The following is a 16000-nucleotide window of genomic DNA, read 5'->3' as shown; positions in this document are numbered from 1 at the left end:
AAAGGAGGGGAGGGGGAGGGAGGTGTTATTAAAACTAAACCCACATACATTAGATATCCTGAAGCACCCTAATGAACTCACCTTTGGAGACGCCTTTGTTGAAGTGCAGGACCCCACAGATATTCTCGTCCTTTTGGCAGGGGAGATGGCCGCACACCAGGTACTCCTTGTGCACCACCCACTCAGGGGGAGTGTACTTTAGGGTAACTGGAGAGGGGACAGAGCTAAGAGAACAGCGGCACACAGGAGCACTAAAAATTAACAAGCAAATCTAATAGACAGAACAATACGCTTCAAATGTATTATTACCTTGATTTAAGAATAAATGTTATTTTCTTACATTTTTTTTTTATGTAAGTGAATTGGATTTAGCCTAGAATGGCTTTGTGAAACTAGTCCTCTTTCCACAATGCTAAGCTACGAGAACTAAACTCTTACTGACTTTAATTTTAAAATTTTAATTATGTTATTTGTGGGACTCTCCGGCAAACTCGATGTAGACCAATTCCTGAACAATGTTCTCGGGCATCCCACTTGTCTTTGGCAGTGCTACATCGCCACCACCATCTGGTGTATCAGATTGCGGGTGGTGGATTCCTTGAGAGTCTGCCCTGGGAATGCACAAAATCCAGCAGATCCTTGCAGGACTGGGGCCACTCCAGGACCAGCAGGATCTCTTCAGGATGCTCAAACTAGTCCAGGAGATCCCAGCAATTCTCAAAGTGGAGTCCATACAGGGTTTTTTTTTTTTTTTTAATCATAGGAATGCAGTACAGTACTGTAGTTGTGCGCAAACATTTTAATATTCTATATATTTTTTCTTTTTTGTTATGCATTTCATACATCAATATTAGCACTATACATTTGAACAATTACAATAATTCTCAAAACTGTCTTTGGCTTTATTGTGTATATTTTGAATGTGTGTAATGGAAATATTGGTGTTTTCCTGGTGTTTTGGTATTTAGGACTGCAGTGAAGTTCAACGGGCGGTCAACATTTTAATTATGCATCATAAAGTGAAGGATCCTGAAAAGGTCAAGAAGGAGGGTCATTTGATTTGGTCTCAAATTTCCATGACTCACCTCAGTCACGTTTATGACATAATCTCATGTGAGGGGAGACAGGAAATATACCCACTAGACTTTCCTGATGAAAAACGAATGGCTCTTCCTCGCAGTACATTCATATACCATTAGAACCAGGGTCACCTGTACATATTAATGTTGTATATTACATTTACATGGTAACATTCCTATACAGAGTGAATAGGTATACAACAAACATTATTTTATCTCCACACTTTATTATCTAGCTATAGCCAATGTAACATATCCAATGCTGAGTCCTTGCTATACAGTACATAAAGGCAGCATGCATACATTTAATACAATTATTATATATTCTATCCATGTACAAATTTGAAAATAATGTAGATTCCACAAGCTTAAATATGCATATTGTTTTAATTATTTGTTTATTTAGCAGACGCCTTTATCCAAGGCGACTTACAGCGACTAGGGTGTGTGAACTATGCATCAGATGCAGTCACGTACAACGTCTCACCCGAAAGACTGAGCACAAGGTTAAGTGAGGTTAAGGGTCACACAATGAGGAATGGAAAGTAAAAAACCACTGGACCACACAGCCTATGTAGAAGGAATGGAAAGTAAGAAACGGTTGTTCATAGTAATAGTAGTAAGTGTAATAATTGATATTTTAGGGTTTTTTTTTTCTTCTTTTAAACCTTCACAACAATAAATATGTATTTTAATATGGAATTTGTGGCATATAACCGTTTTCTGGGGCAAGTGAAATAAATCAACTTAAAAGTAAAGTATATGTACTATCATGCATTCTGAAAACAGCTCTACAAAGCTTGTCATACAGTATTTATTTCATATCAAACCTATATATATATATATATATATATATATATATATATATATATATATATATATATATATATATATATAACTAAAACACGGATGTTGTATCGCAGATAAGCTTGCCCATGACCTAGCAGACACGAGCGAAATGCTGCTCCCTTGTGTCTCTCATAAGTAATATTTAGCATGTTAATAGGTCTGTCTTCCTGAATCGATTCGAGGCACTGTTTACTGACGTGGCGAAGAGAGAGGAGCTGTTCATTTCGTGGTTCACAACTATTGGACGCTTTTAAAAAAATCGTTTAGTATTTTTAGCAAAGCAGCTGGCATGTTGAAACTACGGCTGGTGTAAATATAACTGCAATATCTTGACACTGTTTTTACATTAAGGTGGGGACTCTGCATTTGTACTTACACCTGAGTAAGTTATCTGTAAAGTTTGTTGTTGATGCAGAGCACTTGCAGCGGCTTGGGAAAACAAATCTCAGTGCCCTTGTTCTCAGTAATAAACAAATAGCTGTTTTATTTGCATCGGACGACCCGAGTATCTGTTAAAGAGGTAGGCGCAATGTAAACGCTTCTAACAGCTTCCAGCTTGAATAATGTAATGGCTGCTAACACGAAACTGACATTATACACAAGTTCCGCACTGTAAAGTTGTAAGTGGAGTAAGTTTTTTTTTGTTTGTTTTGGTTTTTTTTAATGTACCGCCGGTAGCTAACCTATCCATTGTACCTTAATCATATTTAAGAGTAGGTGGGTAATTGCAAACCCATAGTGTTTATGTATTGATTTATTTTTGGGGATTTATACATTATTTTGTAAATATATTTTACTTCAATTGTTGCATATGTTGCAGAATTGTTACGACGGCAAACGAACTTCATCACACACCTGTTCCTGTTTGTTGCTTAGTTTTCTTTTTTGAAGGGGGCATTTAAAAATGTAGTTCCTACTGTTAAGTGAAGGCATGGGTTCCATTTGGAATATATATTTACTTAAAGTCGAGAGCTTATTGTAAATTAATTAATGCATTTTGAATTCGTAGTAAGTTCCCGAGAAGCCGGTCAAGGAGATGCCGCAGATCAACGCAGTGGCTGTCATTCAGATTAGTCTGCTGCTCTCAGCGTTGCCCGCTCAGTATCTCATTTGCAAATGGACTGGGAGTAATGTTGCTCAACAGCAACGTGCCACACGACGGTACGTCTGAAGATGGTTCTAATTGTACTTCACGCATGGCTGTATAAAGAAGTCCAACCTTCTGAAGACTAAACAACGGTGCTCTAGTTTTGAAAAATCCACAGCGGCAGCTAATAAGATGACCCAGTCTATGAAACAGGATGTACTGTGTAGGCTATGCAATGATGAAATGCATGTTGACCTTTATCCTATCCACTGTTCCAAATATTTTGGGAGCTGCTGTTGTGACTTAATGAGAGACATTTTGCCATGTCTATTTAATCAGCCTGTCTAAAAGAAATGACCACTTTTCTTTTTACAGGCTACTCAGCACTTGGAATAACTTTAGAACATCCTATTTAAATCTGGATGCCTGGCTGGACTGGCTGAGACACTGGGTTTCTAAATTCACGTGAGTTTAAAACACTTAAATCACACTTAATTACAAGCCATGAACAATGTTTTTCCATTTTTCTATGACTTATGGGCGTTCAACATGGCAAATCCACACACTGGAAATGGTTATAAAGGGCCTTGTGACCTTGAAATTATTCTGCGAAGATGGGGGTGGACATCTGCAGCAAAGTAATCGACTATCATCCGCCTCTCTGCCAACGTCTATAGGATCTGCCGTCTTGCTGTGGCTTCACAGACAGATGCAGTCTTGCTACCAATTGCATAATAAAATAATCATTCATGTGAGGAACAGATGGCTCACATAGAAGTGTATATCTTTGTGCTCGAGTGTTCAAAGGTGTGGATGAAGAACAGCAATGCTCTTGTTTCTCTGATTTAGGTCCACTGCAGCGAGTGAAGAGGATGATCCCCAGGGTGAATCGCCTGCACTGGAGGTGTTGCTCTTTCAAAATGAAAAGGAGTATTTTGGAGGTAGATTCAAGCAGTTTGGGGTGTGTGTGTGTGTGTGTGTGTGTTTTACTGCACAGGTGGTGTCACAATAATGCCCAACACCTCACTAGAGACATTTTTAATAATTGACTGGTTCAGTTGCCTTATGCAGTATTATATGTTTTATACTGATACTACATAGATATAGCATGCATAGGAATACAGCATCATGGGAAATTGTCAACTTCAAAATACTGGACATGATTTTGAATATTTATGAGAAGAATTTCCCTTTCCTTATATTTGGTTTCAACTATTACTCAGAGACTATACTGTAGACACTGACCCAGCCAGCCATTGTAGAGTTGAAAATTCCAATTGTTGTGGATTTAGTGCAGAGTAGTTTGTGCAAAGATTTAATCGTGGATATTAGCTTTCAATTGCTTGGCGATTCATTGCTTTGTTTAAACATTTAATTTTGTATAAATACATACCTATACAACTATGGTCAAAAGTTTTACATTACCCTATAGAATTAACACATTTTACTTAATTAATTGGAATGAAACCTGCTGAATACTGTTACATTAACATATTGAATTACATACCGCAGTGTAGCTTTCCATATACTTAACAAAAAACTGACACTGGAAAGATGTGACATTTCAAAAGCTAACATGAAATACTGTACAGCTGCTATGTCTTCCGGTAGACTTTTGCGATTATCATTTTGTAGTTTCTTTGATTACATGATGTTAAATAAAATATTTCAATTATGTTCAAATTGTAAACATTTTTAAATGATGTCTCAATCCTACAATTGTAGGTGATACAAAACTTTTGGCCATAGCTGTAGGTACATGTACTACCCGTGTTTTACAGCTATGGATGAACTTCTAAAAAAAACTCTGTCTAGTGTTTTTCAACTTGGCTAATTTTAACATTTCAAATCTGCCCCCCTAATCATACTGGACACCTTTCCTGATTTGAACAGGTTCTGCAGACATTCGCAGTCCGAGGGACCCAGCAGTTCTGTATCGGGTGGGACAGGTGGTCAGGGAAAAGGACAAAGAAATGATAGGCGTCATTGTGGGCTGGGATGAGAGATTAAAGGCTCCTCCAGAGTGGACTGCCAAAATGTACTCTGACAAGAAGGTGAGACCACTAGGAATCTGTTACTGAAATGAGTTAACATGGTAGATGTAACAAATATAAACATGCAGCAGTATTTCAAACTGCAAATTTATAATTCTGTCCGACTAACATACAAGTTAAATAAAGTAATGTTGCATGCCTGTATTAATATCAACATAGACTGGGGACCTCATTTGAAATACCATTCTTTAACTAAGTTTGTGCAGCAGCCAAGCTCTGGCTGTATATTGAAATCTACCATTGTATTTACTATTGACCACTGCTTTTCTTAATTCAGATATTTCAGAGAAGACCTACAAAAACTAATGTTAGCTTTACATTAGTTACATCTGAAAATATGAAACAAGTCCATATAAATTCTGTAATACAGTGTTTGCATTTGTATTTACAGCATCTTGAAGATGTTCCACACTATAAGGTTATTTTCAATGGACCCAACCCAAAGGCAATACTAGTGGGTTATATTCCACAGACAGCACTAGAGGGTGTTACAGGCATTAAGGTACAGTATGTATTATTTTATCACTCAAACAGTTTATTTTACCATTACTAAGTAGTCTATGGGTTTTGATTAGAAAAATGTATATTTCATATTTAGTTTTCATATTTAAAATCTGCCCTGGATGTAGTTTATTGTCTGAAGCTAATGTACTGTAATATATTTCTGTTGGTAGTGTCATTTCTGTTCTGATAGTTGTCTAATACTTGTGTGCTTTCACTTGTTGAGTTGAATTTAGGAAAAAACTTTTTTTGATATTGAGTGATGTATTTTTTTATTTGGTAGTTTGTTTTTGTGGTTAAATTTGCATGTGATCTGCCTGTGTTCTAATAAATGGTGTATTTCTATGTTTTAGACATTTGCTTTATCAATAATGTATTTAATGGCCCACTTATATGACTGGGCCAATGTCATCTCTAAAAGCACTTAATTGCTTTAAAAGCTCAGAATATTAAATTTGGCATTTGGACAATCACTGATGTAAAATACCAACATCTAACTGTTGTATATATTGTTATTAATTACCCTGAGGTATGAAACAAATACAATCTTTCAAACAATGTATCCTTTTATTCGGATCAATGGATTTTAATTTCTACAGTACCTTTACAGCTGCAAACGTGTTGTGTATTTTTTACCATTTTAACTGTAACCTCTTCAATCATGACTTGTTTTTTCTTTTTGTTGAGTGAAATCCAGTAAAATTACATAACCACAATTGTGGCCCAGTAAAACATTATTGTTACAACACTGTTTTATTGGGTCAAATTTAGCAAGTTTTTAAGTAAGCCAAAGTGTTACTTACTCCATTTTATTGCAAAAAGGAAAATCAAAGTGTTAATTATGCATAACTAGTAACACATAACATTATTAGTTTTAGGGCTCAGAAGTGTGCCTAAATAGTTTACTAGTTTTGTAACATTAATGGTGTAAAACCTCATTTTGGTATGCACACCTAGATAAACAGATCCATTATGTTCTTGTGTGGCAGGCAGATTTGCATGTAAACAGTAGTGACTGTGTTAGTCAAGGAAACATTCAATGAAATTACATACATAGCCTGTTTTCATTTCTTACAATAATCTTGTCTTGATTTTGACAGCCAGACATCCCCACTTTGGACTCTTACTTTACTCACTTTGATGGAGAGCGGTTTATCATGCAGGCCTGGCTGAAGGCTCTCTATCCTCACGACTGAAGGAATTGCTGCATTCAGATCACTTCAAACAGGTATCTGCATGGGGCAAACTGCGTTGACTACTTTGTTAAAATAAAAAGGACTTTTTGAAATCCCTTTTTAATAAGCAAAAGGAATGGAAAGATTAAGCCAGAAAAAATGTCTCCTGGGATTACAAGACTACTGATACCTTGTGCATGAATTGTGATAAAAAGTGAATTGCTGTTTAACGACAAACTAAGATTGCAGATCTCTGTTCTGCATTATTTTGCTATGCATTTTTTTGTCAAATAATTAAGACAACTATAAATACATTATGTTGACCTTTTTCCTACCACTATCCAGCAAGCCAGTATAAACTTACTGTTTAATTTAAAATATTTTTTGAACACAGACAAAGACAAAATAGTATACAAGGTCCTATTCACAAGAGCTATAAAATAAAGATATTTGCGAGCATCCCATGTGGGAGTGCGTATTTGCATTACTCACATTTGTGTCTGCTGCGCAAAATGAATTACTTCATTCATAAGACTTTGTTTGTTTGTTTGTTTGACAAACTTTAACTAGTGCACATAGAGTATAATATACATTCTTGGCTTCCGATTCATAATGGCTGCCTGCCCGTTATTGTCAAACATATAAAGGTTGCGGTTTAGATTTGGGGTAGAACTGGATAAACAGTGGCCAACTGTCCCCTTTATGTAATATCTTGCAGTTTAAATTGCTACTGGAAATTGTAATATTTACCCTTCATTTGAGAGTGCGATGTATATTAATGCTTGAAAGTTGATTTTTTTTTACATAATCATTTAATGTGTCTGCATATACTAATATTAATTTACCCCATTATTTACTTGCAACAAACTATGTGGAGGTTAATTCTATTCTATATTACAAGAACAAAAAGCTGTCACACCTAAGACATGTACAAGAACTCGTAACTCATTTTTAATTGCATAATTGTGTAATACAGACCTGAGAGTAAGAATGCAATTTTATTTCAGACAGAGATACTTTTCTGCCCTCTAATCTATATAGGAACTCAAGAAATTTATAAACACATCTTAGTGATGCAAAGTGCTGTACCTGAAAACATTCTCTGAGGATAATCTGGAGCTAAAATCACAAACTCTCTTGGTTACATTTTAACCAATATATTTTTCTGTAGGTATCTAAATAAGACATTATTAAGGTAAATTAGGGCAACTAAAAATAATTGATCTTACCATATTAGAGAGGTACCAAACATAATGCTCCCAAAGGTTCCAACTTATCCTTCGAGCGTAAACCAAAGACAGTACAAATTGTCCTAATTAACTGTATATTAAATTCTTACTGAATTTTAAATGGCTGTAAAATTGGATTTAACCTATCTCAACTCCTTTTCAGTTAAATGAATATAAGAAAATCAAAAACACTGGATGTTCCAAATTTGTGCATTTATTACATAAAAGTACATTTTAATGAAAGTTTGGGTTTAGCTACTGTTTGTAAAAAAATACCATATTTTTAAATATATATATTTGTTCTTGTCAAATGGATATTTATTCACCCAGTAAGTGGAGTTATAAAACACTTATGTAAAATGGTATGTAAACTAACTGTTTTTCTTTCCTTTTGCCTTAATCTCAAATGAAGCAAAGATTCTTGATGAAACAAATACAGTTGCATTCTTTATTTTCTGGTTTACAGTCGGTTGACTGGAACCTCCTGACTGGTCTTCTGTCTCTTCAGACTGACCCTCCCATTCTTTGGTTTCCTCTTCCTTTATAACTAAAGGTCTCCCTAAAGACTGCCCAACCAGACGACAAACCTCTTTCGCTTTGTGTCGCGCATTCCCCACAGCAACAAGGCAAACCTGACGCCTACAAACAAACAAAAAAAGAAAGGAAGGTCAAAACAATAATACAATAATGATGAAAATGTTATTTGGCAGGAAATAACAATTATAAACTGGACGCCCAGGGATGCTCCAAAATGTTTGCCAAGTACAGAAAATATTCAGAGAAAGAATTGAAATCATCAGTGCTTGTTAGGATTTGAACATGTTTGCCCAGTTGCTACAAGCTGAATTTGACTGTCGTATAAACACGTTGCAGAATGCTGAAACTGTCTTGAGGTGTGCATTCTAGTTTTGCATGCAATGCACTCATAACGCTTCTATTGACTTTGACTTTCTTACTGATTTACTTGAAGCATTTTTTAAGGACAAACCCTTTCAACCTGTTTAATCCATCTCCTCTACAAACCACCATTCTGTATAGTTTGGCATGATTTTTGGGTCCCGACCAAATCCCTATTGAAATGAATGGTGCAAGACCCTCTACAATCCGGAACCTGTCTGTTCTGGAATCCTGAAATCAATGTAAATCTGACTGCAATCTGGCACAGTCATGTGATTTTTCTTTGTTTAAACTAGTATAAAAAAACAAAACAAAAGCAAGAGCAAATAAATGTCTACACAACAAGCTTAATTCTTGAAAGAAAAATTGAGCTTATCAAAAAAGCCTAACGTTTACCAAAACCAACACAGAGTGAAGTGAAAAATTCAAAATCACAAGCAAAGCATTTCAGATATTCTAAAAAAAAAAAAAAAAAAAGACACCTACTTAAAAACAACACTGAGAGAACCTAAATGGCAGCAGAAAGTGCCTGAATCCCACATGCAGGTAGAGTACAAACAAATGAACATCTTTCTGTGGGAATGGTTTAAACAGGCTTGTGCTCATAACAGGTAAAGATTTTGTTGAGCCAAAAATGTGTTTATTATGCTGTATATGTACAGTAATAAAGTTTTTTTTTTTTTTTTAATGTTCAAATAGTTGAATGTTAAATGTTTGTCATTTTACCTTTTTTTTTTTTTTGGTACAGCAGGGCTCGAAATTAACGGCGGCCACTGCCGTAGATGCCCTTCTCAACGCCCATCAAAACGTATGCCTAGTCACGGCAATTACAGCCGCAGTGCCCTTTTTGCTACAGCAACTGGAGATGCCTGTACGTACCAAATTAGGAAGTGTTTGGATCCAAACAATAACATGAGTTGCGTGGCTAAGTCGCATTAGCGGGTGGAGAAACAAAACAACAAACACTACCTTTTAAAGCACACAGATTCTACCACTGTAGTAGTGAAGAGTCCTGAAAACGTAGAAGGCCTTGCACACTGCACAAAAAATAATAATAATAATAATAATAATAATTTACAAAACTTGATCTTTTTTTCAGGTCAGTAGTTAAGAATGTTTTAAGATAACCACTTATAAGTACGTTTCTTTCAAGTTTAAAAAAAAGAAAAAAAAAAATTCCTGTAACTCACATGAATATAGTTCAATTGCCGTTATCCCCTTATTTTAATTTCCTTTTTTACAACAACGAAACCAAGACAGTAGGAAATACTTTTCTACATCATTGTATTAGTGTTTATTATGATTATTTGTCCATCTTATGACAAAGTTTAGCCGATATGTTGTGTAGAATATTATGCTGTTAAAATTGAATAAAATGCTCCCATGGCATAGCGGTAAAAGTCAATGCCTTCAGCGCGGAAAGCTCCTTCCTTGCAGGCTCAAATCAAATCTAGGCTGTTAGCTGGCGGGCCGCCCAGCGGTAATGCAATTGGCCAAATTGTTGGCGGGGAGGTTTAATTTCCCAGTTGGGAAATCGCTGCTTCTCGGTGCAGGGCTACCCCCTGTCTGCCAAGCGCTGAATTGCTCTCTGCGGACTCTGTGATGATAGCTGTGTTCCATTGAACAGTGAAGCGGTTTGAAAAAAAACGTATTTTCGGACCCTGTGGGCACAAAAGTCACCCTCATGCCAGCAAGCCAGTAGCCACACAGCACAGTTCATACAATAAAAAATGTACAGAGGCAGCTTTTGCCAAAAGCATTTTGTGAACAAAGAAATAGTTAAGTTAAACTGAGGTTTCTTTCTGTGGCTAAATAATTAACTTTATATATGAATCCTAAGCAAATTACACAACGTCCTACACTTTGAACTTGACTTAAGCTTGGTGGCCTTTACAAATGTATTGAAATGAAGGCCAGTTTAGAGCCCTGGTACAGTATAAAGTTTCTTACAGTACCTCTATGATCCAGCACACTGTCCAATCCGGCAAAATTTTCAGGTCCCAAGCAATGCCGGATTGTACAGGTTTTTATATAAACATTGCCAAAAAACTAATTTGGGGTGGGCAACAATATGAAAATTGTCTATTGATATGCACAATAGTGCACATATTTCGATAGATAATATCCAAGTCTTCCAAAACACAGAAAAATATAACACAATTGCAATATCAAACATATATACATATATAGACGTTAACAGATGTTTACATATGAAGCAATAACTTACTTTAACTTCGTGGTGCTTTGCTTCACAATATCCATGGAGAAAAACAAGGTCTTGTTATATTGTTTTATTATTCCATCATCAGCCACCTCAAAACCGAAATATTTTTATACCTCATTGCGCACTTTCTAGCCAATCTGGAAGTAATGGAATCTGAAGCTGCTCTGCGTGTAAATGCTGACTCACAACACCTCTAAAAGTATAAAGTACGGTGTCATGCCAAATTATTTTGAGATGTGTTTTGATGTTTTAAAAGTACATCTCATTTATAATACTGAAAGCTTGCATTTCAAAAATACATTAATAATAGCATAAGTAATCACATGGACAAAATGTAATGAACCACTGACGCACGCACTTATCTCAAAATAATGCAAAGCTGATGGCCAGTAGTGTTTAATGCAGCATGCAAATAGAGTTTGCTACCTAAACGCCAACGAGACCGACAATGACTGGTATGCTGTCACAAGGACAGCTTTGAGAGTGTGGGTGGTGACGTCAGCGTCCAGGAAGCAGTACACAGACAACCAGAGGTACGGGGCTGAAACGGCCGCAGCCGTATATTTATTAAATAATAAAACAAAACACTTTCACAGTTTAAGAAGCAACTGGGAGCCCACTTTATGAATTACATCACATCCTCATCCCAGAACTGGGCCTCATAAAATATGGACATGACATTAATGCTTTTGCCTAGACAATTTGCAACAGCATATTGTATAGGCAATACTGATCAATTGCCTCAAATTCTCAACACAAATGATTTTTTGTTTGTGTTACTGCTGTATAGAACATAAATGAGACCGAGTTGTGTTGGAGAAACTATTAATATGATTGCTTGTCTTACCTGATGCTTTCTAGATTCTCTGTAGTGTGATAAAATTGAGGAGCACTGACAGTGACAGAGCTATCGAGCTTTTCAACCAGGAAGTTGCTAATATTCTGCATCTTTACAAAGTCGGAGAAGGTAACACAGACCTGCAAATAAAACACATGACATCACTTTATTTCACATTAATTGAAGCTTAAATTAATTTTAACAAGGCGCTATTAAAATTCTTGGTTGGCACCCCTTTGAAGTGGTTAAAGCTACAAAATAATACTACATTCTTACCTGCTGTGGAATTTCAATATTTCTCAACATTGCAGTATTTTAATTTTAAAATATTATGCATGTCCACACAAGTGATCTAAATGGTGATCTAAACACCACTGCCCTTTAAATCACTAAAGTAGGACTCTGGTGTTTAACATATTTTTTACAGATAGAAATGCAATGTTAGATGTTTGATTTTCATAGCCATGCTAGACAGATATTAATTATCAGTGGTGTTATTTAGATCTGCCACTGTTTGGATCAATTGAATAAACCCTGGGATGTGACATAGCACTGGGTTAAAGACGGGTCTCATTTCCCTCGTGCTCAAAAAGAATGTCACTGTTTCACTTCCTTGGTCATTTTCACCAATTGTAGAGTCTTTTGAGTCAAAGCATGCCAATCAATTTGGGTAGCAGCTGGTTGGTTAACAACAAAGAATGGACAGGAGCTATGGCTAAGTGGTATTAGTAAACATCCGGATCCCATTGCTAAAAGGAGGAGCCGCCATCCTGGAGGTGCATGACCGAGCGATTCGGTCTCCGAGCTGGGTAGCTCGGCTCCTTCCTGGGGTAACCTGTAAACAAACGAACGAATGAACCCCACCTAAAGGTTAACCTAAAAAAGGCTTATTTAGGGACATTTCAGTCCACAGGTGAAATGACCAAGGAAGTGCAATACTACCACAGGGATTGCAAGCAGAGAGTATGTATGTATGTATGTATGTATGTGTAATTATATTATATATATATATATATATTTTTCATCTTTAACTTTTTATGATGTTTACAATGATTTGATGTTTTCTCCAATATTGCATTTTAATGGTTTTTCTCCATCAATATCCACCTTACATTTTCTGTGCCTGTATAATGATGAATATCATTAAATAAAATGCAATTTAAAGCTACTTACCCTTTAAAAATGTACTAATTTCAGCTGGCAAATAACATATACATCCTTTATTAATTAACAGTGAAAATATTGTACATAAATTGACTTGCATGCACTGCTTAATTGCAACATTTGATGAAGAAAAAAAAAAAAAAAAAAACTTGGCTAAACCTATGAAGTGTTTTCTAACCATTTACTATGGGTCTGCAATTTTCAAGCAAGACATTGCCAAAGCATATTTTGCAATGGAGAATGAGATATTAGTTTAACAAAACATACATCTAGGCTTTGAAGGATGGTGCAGGTTTTTCTTGTGGCAAATATTGAAGCAACAGATTGTATGCAACATTCTAAAGCAACTTTACACTTTTACTTTACTAAGAGGAACTTCCGATAAAAGGCTTTAGTATTTTACAATGGAGGAAGAATAAAGTTAGGAAGAAAGAATTAACATGTATGTTTTACCTCTGCTTCCATGTAGTAAGCATTTTCAGCTCTTCGAATATCTTTGGTTACAGTAACATTTTCTTCCTAAAATAAATGGTAGACATTAGGCAACATGCCTGAATTTAAATATGTTATATATCAATTTATAATGCAGCCACAGAAAAGTTAAGCAGTGTACCGCCCGACTGCAGTTTAAAGAACAACCGTTTACATGATATGTCATTACACTACATTCTCTGGACACAAGTCATCACTTCTGGTTTCTATAATCCATTACACTTTAAAAGGCATTGGTGCAGTGGATTTAATATTCCCATTAGTGCCTGATGAATACAATTGTTTATTTGACTACGGTTTATCAACAGGGTCAATGACCCCTTCCTTTTTAAATTTATTTTATAAGGAACAGATCATTGCCCTTTTGAGTGTAGCTAAAATATGTCGCTAATTAGATGACCATTTAAATTGGAACAAACGAATGAAACAAACATTTTAAATGAGTCTTTTTTGCGGACCAGAATCGTTTCAGGTAATCATCCTTTGACCATGTTGAATATGAATTATTAATTATAATGACGTTTTAGAGGGGTGTATTTTAAAACTGCAATGTGCGAGTTGGTTTTACGTTGACAGTCTATGAACAGATCAGGCTGTATTCATGACATTTTAATTGATTTAGAATGCATGTATATTGTGTTACCTTTACTCCTTGTTGTCTAAGTGATTGAAGAATATAATCCAGTCTTCTGGAGACGCTATTCTTTGCCTCGGTTACCGAATCTTTTCTGCTGCTGACCTGCAGGCACAGCCGAGCTCTGTTTGGGCCAGAGGAAAGCTCTGCGTTGCCGGTTACCTGAACCTCACGTGTCGGGGTCTGCTCAGTATTCCTCCGAACGGTCCGAATCATCCCTTCGTTTTCATCCCTGTAAACATCCCCAACCGGGATTACAGCCGCAAACACTCGAGAAGGGTTCACTGCCATTACTACAACTGGCTGTGTGAAGCTAGCAACAGTTCCTGGCAACACTAACTTCCGGTAGGAGCAGCGCACATTAACTTCAAAATACAAGTACCTTGTGGAAAGCAATTGTACATACAGTAAAATACATACACATAGCTTTGGTAGATTAATTTAATATGGAAATTAAAAAAAAAAAAAAAAAAAAAACTTTCCCATCTGTTCAGAAATAACCAAAATAATTTTGTGGTTTTTTTTTTTGTTTATTTAAATAAGGCGTTTCGGCTGTGCAGATGTTTGATATGATGTGCTTGAATAAAACTTTTGAGTTGTATCCGATCGTTTGTCTTTCATTTTAATATTAATGTTGTTTAAAATGTAACCGTCATAATTACTGCCGGCAGCGTTTTTAGGTATGAGTATAACCGAGACGGTTCTACAGTTTAAAAAAATAAATAAATAATATTAAAAACTAATAATTATAAATAAGAAATAACAAAGGGCACAATTCATGCTACTACTAATAATAATTTAAACAAATTATTAAAATTATAATATAGTACATACCTTTTGTAGTATGGACGTTTTTTTTTTTGTTTTTTTTTTTTTTTTTACTGATCTCTTCTGGCATTTGTTTCGTCTTATTTTCCAGTTTCTTCAGGATCACAATAAGTTTGTCCATGTTGTCTGTAATAAAGACATTTCTAACCTTAAAACAAAATTTAATTATCTGATTTGGCACAGGTGGAGAATAAGGGCCCAATCAATTTAGCTGGTGGGGAATAGGGCCAACGTCCGTTCTGCCTGTGTTGTTACTGCTTCCAAAAAAACAAAGAAATAAACCAACAGCAGATATATCAGATATCTCGTATACAACATTACCTTAAGTGATATCGCTGCAGACCTGCTTACGATCATTTATTTATTTAAAAAGTTTAATATTCTGAGTAAACTTTTCCGGTGTGAGAATTGTCATACGGGTATGACTGAGTATGATAAAGAAGAGCTACGCAGAATTAGTGGAATATATCTAGCGATGTCCGAATTGTGACTGACGAGCTAAAAAATACGTACTGACAGAAAGCTACTTTCAAAACACTCGCTTAGCCTTCAGAAAATATGGTTTCTGATTTATGTCCTTGTCATTCCACTTTTATTTTGTACATTCGTTTATTTGTAAGAAACTGCATTTGGGGCTTTAAGATTTGAAAGGGATTTTAAGATACAAGCTGTCACTTCCTATTTATCTGTAGATTTTACTGGGGTTTTTTTTTCGGTATTCCCTGCCTGTCATTCTATGGAGAAAAGCTGTCATTCCACTTTTATTTCGTACATTAGTTTATTTGTAAGAAACGGTGGGCCTATTAGAGGTTTTAAGGTATCTGTTAGGCATTTTAAGATACAAGCTGTCATTCCTTCATTTTTTTTTTTCAGTGGGCATTCTTTTCTCCATTATAGTAAATGGGCATTTCATTTTGTCATTCGTTTTAGTCTGTCCAGATCTTCCGAC

General features: G+C 35.7%; 2 protein-coding genes across 10 annotated transcripts; one reads left to right on the top strand and one right to left on the bottom strand.

Annotated features, from left to right (window-relative positions):
• Nucleotides 1-1609: 1609 nt before the first annotated feature.
• si:dkey-261l7.2 (uncharacterized protein LOC569751 homolog) lies at nucleotides 1610-8408 on the top strand. 8 transcript variants are annotated; one of them, XM_034017076.3, is made up of 7 exons: nucleotides 1610-1669; nucleotides 2938-3089; nucleotides 3391-3480; nucleotides 3865-3956; nucleotides 4909-5069; nucleotides 5461-5571; nucleotides 6671-8408. In XM_034017076.3, the coding sequence occupies exons 2-7, from the start codon at nucleotides 2965-2967 to the stop codon at nucleotides 6764-6766; spliced, it is 675 nt and encodes a 224-aa protein (XP_033872967.1). In that variant the 5' UTR covers nucleotides 1610-1669; nucleotides 2938-2964; the 3' UTR covers nucleotides 6767-8408. The 8 variants fall into 8 exon arrangements, with proteins under 8 accessions (XP_033872967.1, XP_033872966.1, XP_058881176.1 ...); XM_034017075.3 differs by lacking the exon at nucleotides 1610-1669 and adding an exon at nucleotides 1680-1698; XM_059025193.1 differs by lacking the exon at nucleotides 1610-1669 and adding an exon at nucleotides 2022-2448 and having other exon boundaries at nucleotides 6675-8408.
• On the bottom strand, nucleotides 8340-15142 carry irak1bp1 (interleukin-1 receptor-associated kinase 1 binding protein 1). 2 transcript variants are annotated; one of them, XM_059025191.1, is made up of 5 exons: nucleotides 15058-15142; nucleotides 14233-14455; nucleotides 13551-13616; nucleotides 11943-12073; nucleotides 8340-8613 (listed from the first exon to the last, which is right to left on the bottom strand). In XM_059025191.1, exons 2-5 carry the CDS (start codon nucleotides 14437-14439, stop codon nucleotides 8346-8348), a joined length of 672 nt encoding a protein of 223 aa, XP_058881174.1. In that variant the 5' UTR covers nucleotides 14440-14455; nucleotides 15058-15142; the 3' UTR covers nucleotides 8340-8345. The 2 variants fall into 2 exon arrangements, with proteins under 2 accessions (XP_058881174.1, XP_033872961.1); XM_034017070.3 differs by lacking the exon at nucleotides 15058-15142 and having other exon boundaries at nucleotides 14233-14563.
• Nucleotides 15143-16000: the final 858 nt, after the last annotated feature.

This window comes from Acipenser ruthenus, chromosome 6 (assembly GCF_902713425.1).
Source record: "Acipenser ruthenus chromosome 6, fAciRut3.2 maternal haplotype, whole genome shotgun sequence".
NCBI lineage: Eukaryota > Metazoa > Chordata > Actinopteri > Acipenseriformes > Acipenseridae > Acipenser > Acipenser ruthenus.
The sequence above is the reverse complement of the archived record's forward strand: the minus strand, read 5'-3'. Positions and strand labels throughout refer to the sequence as shown.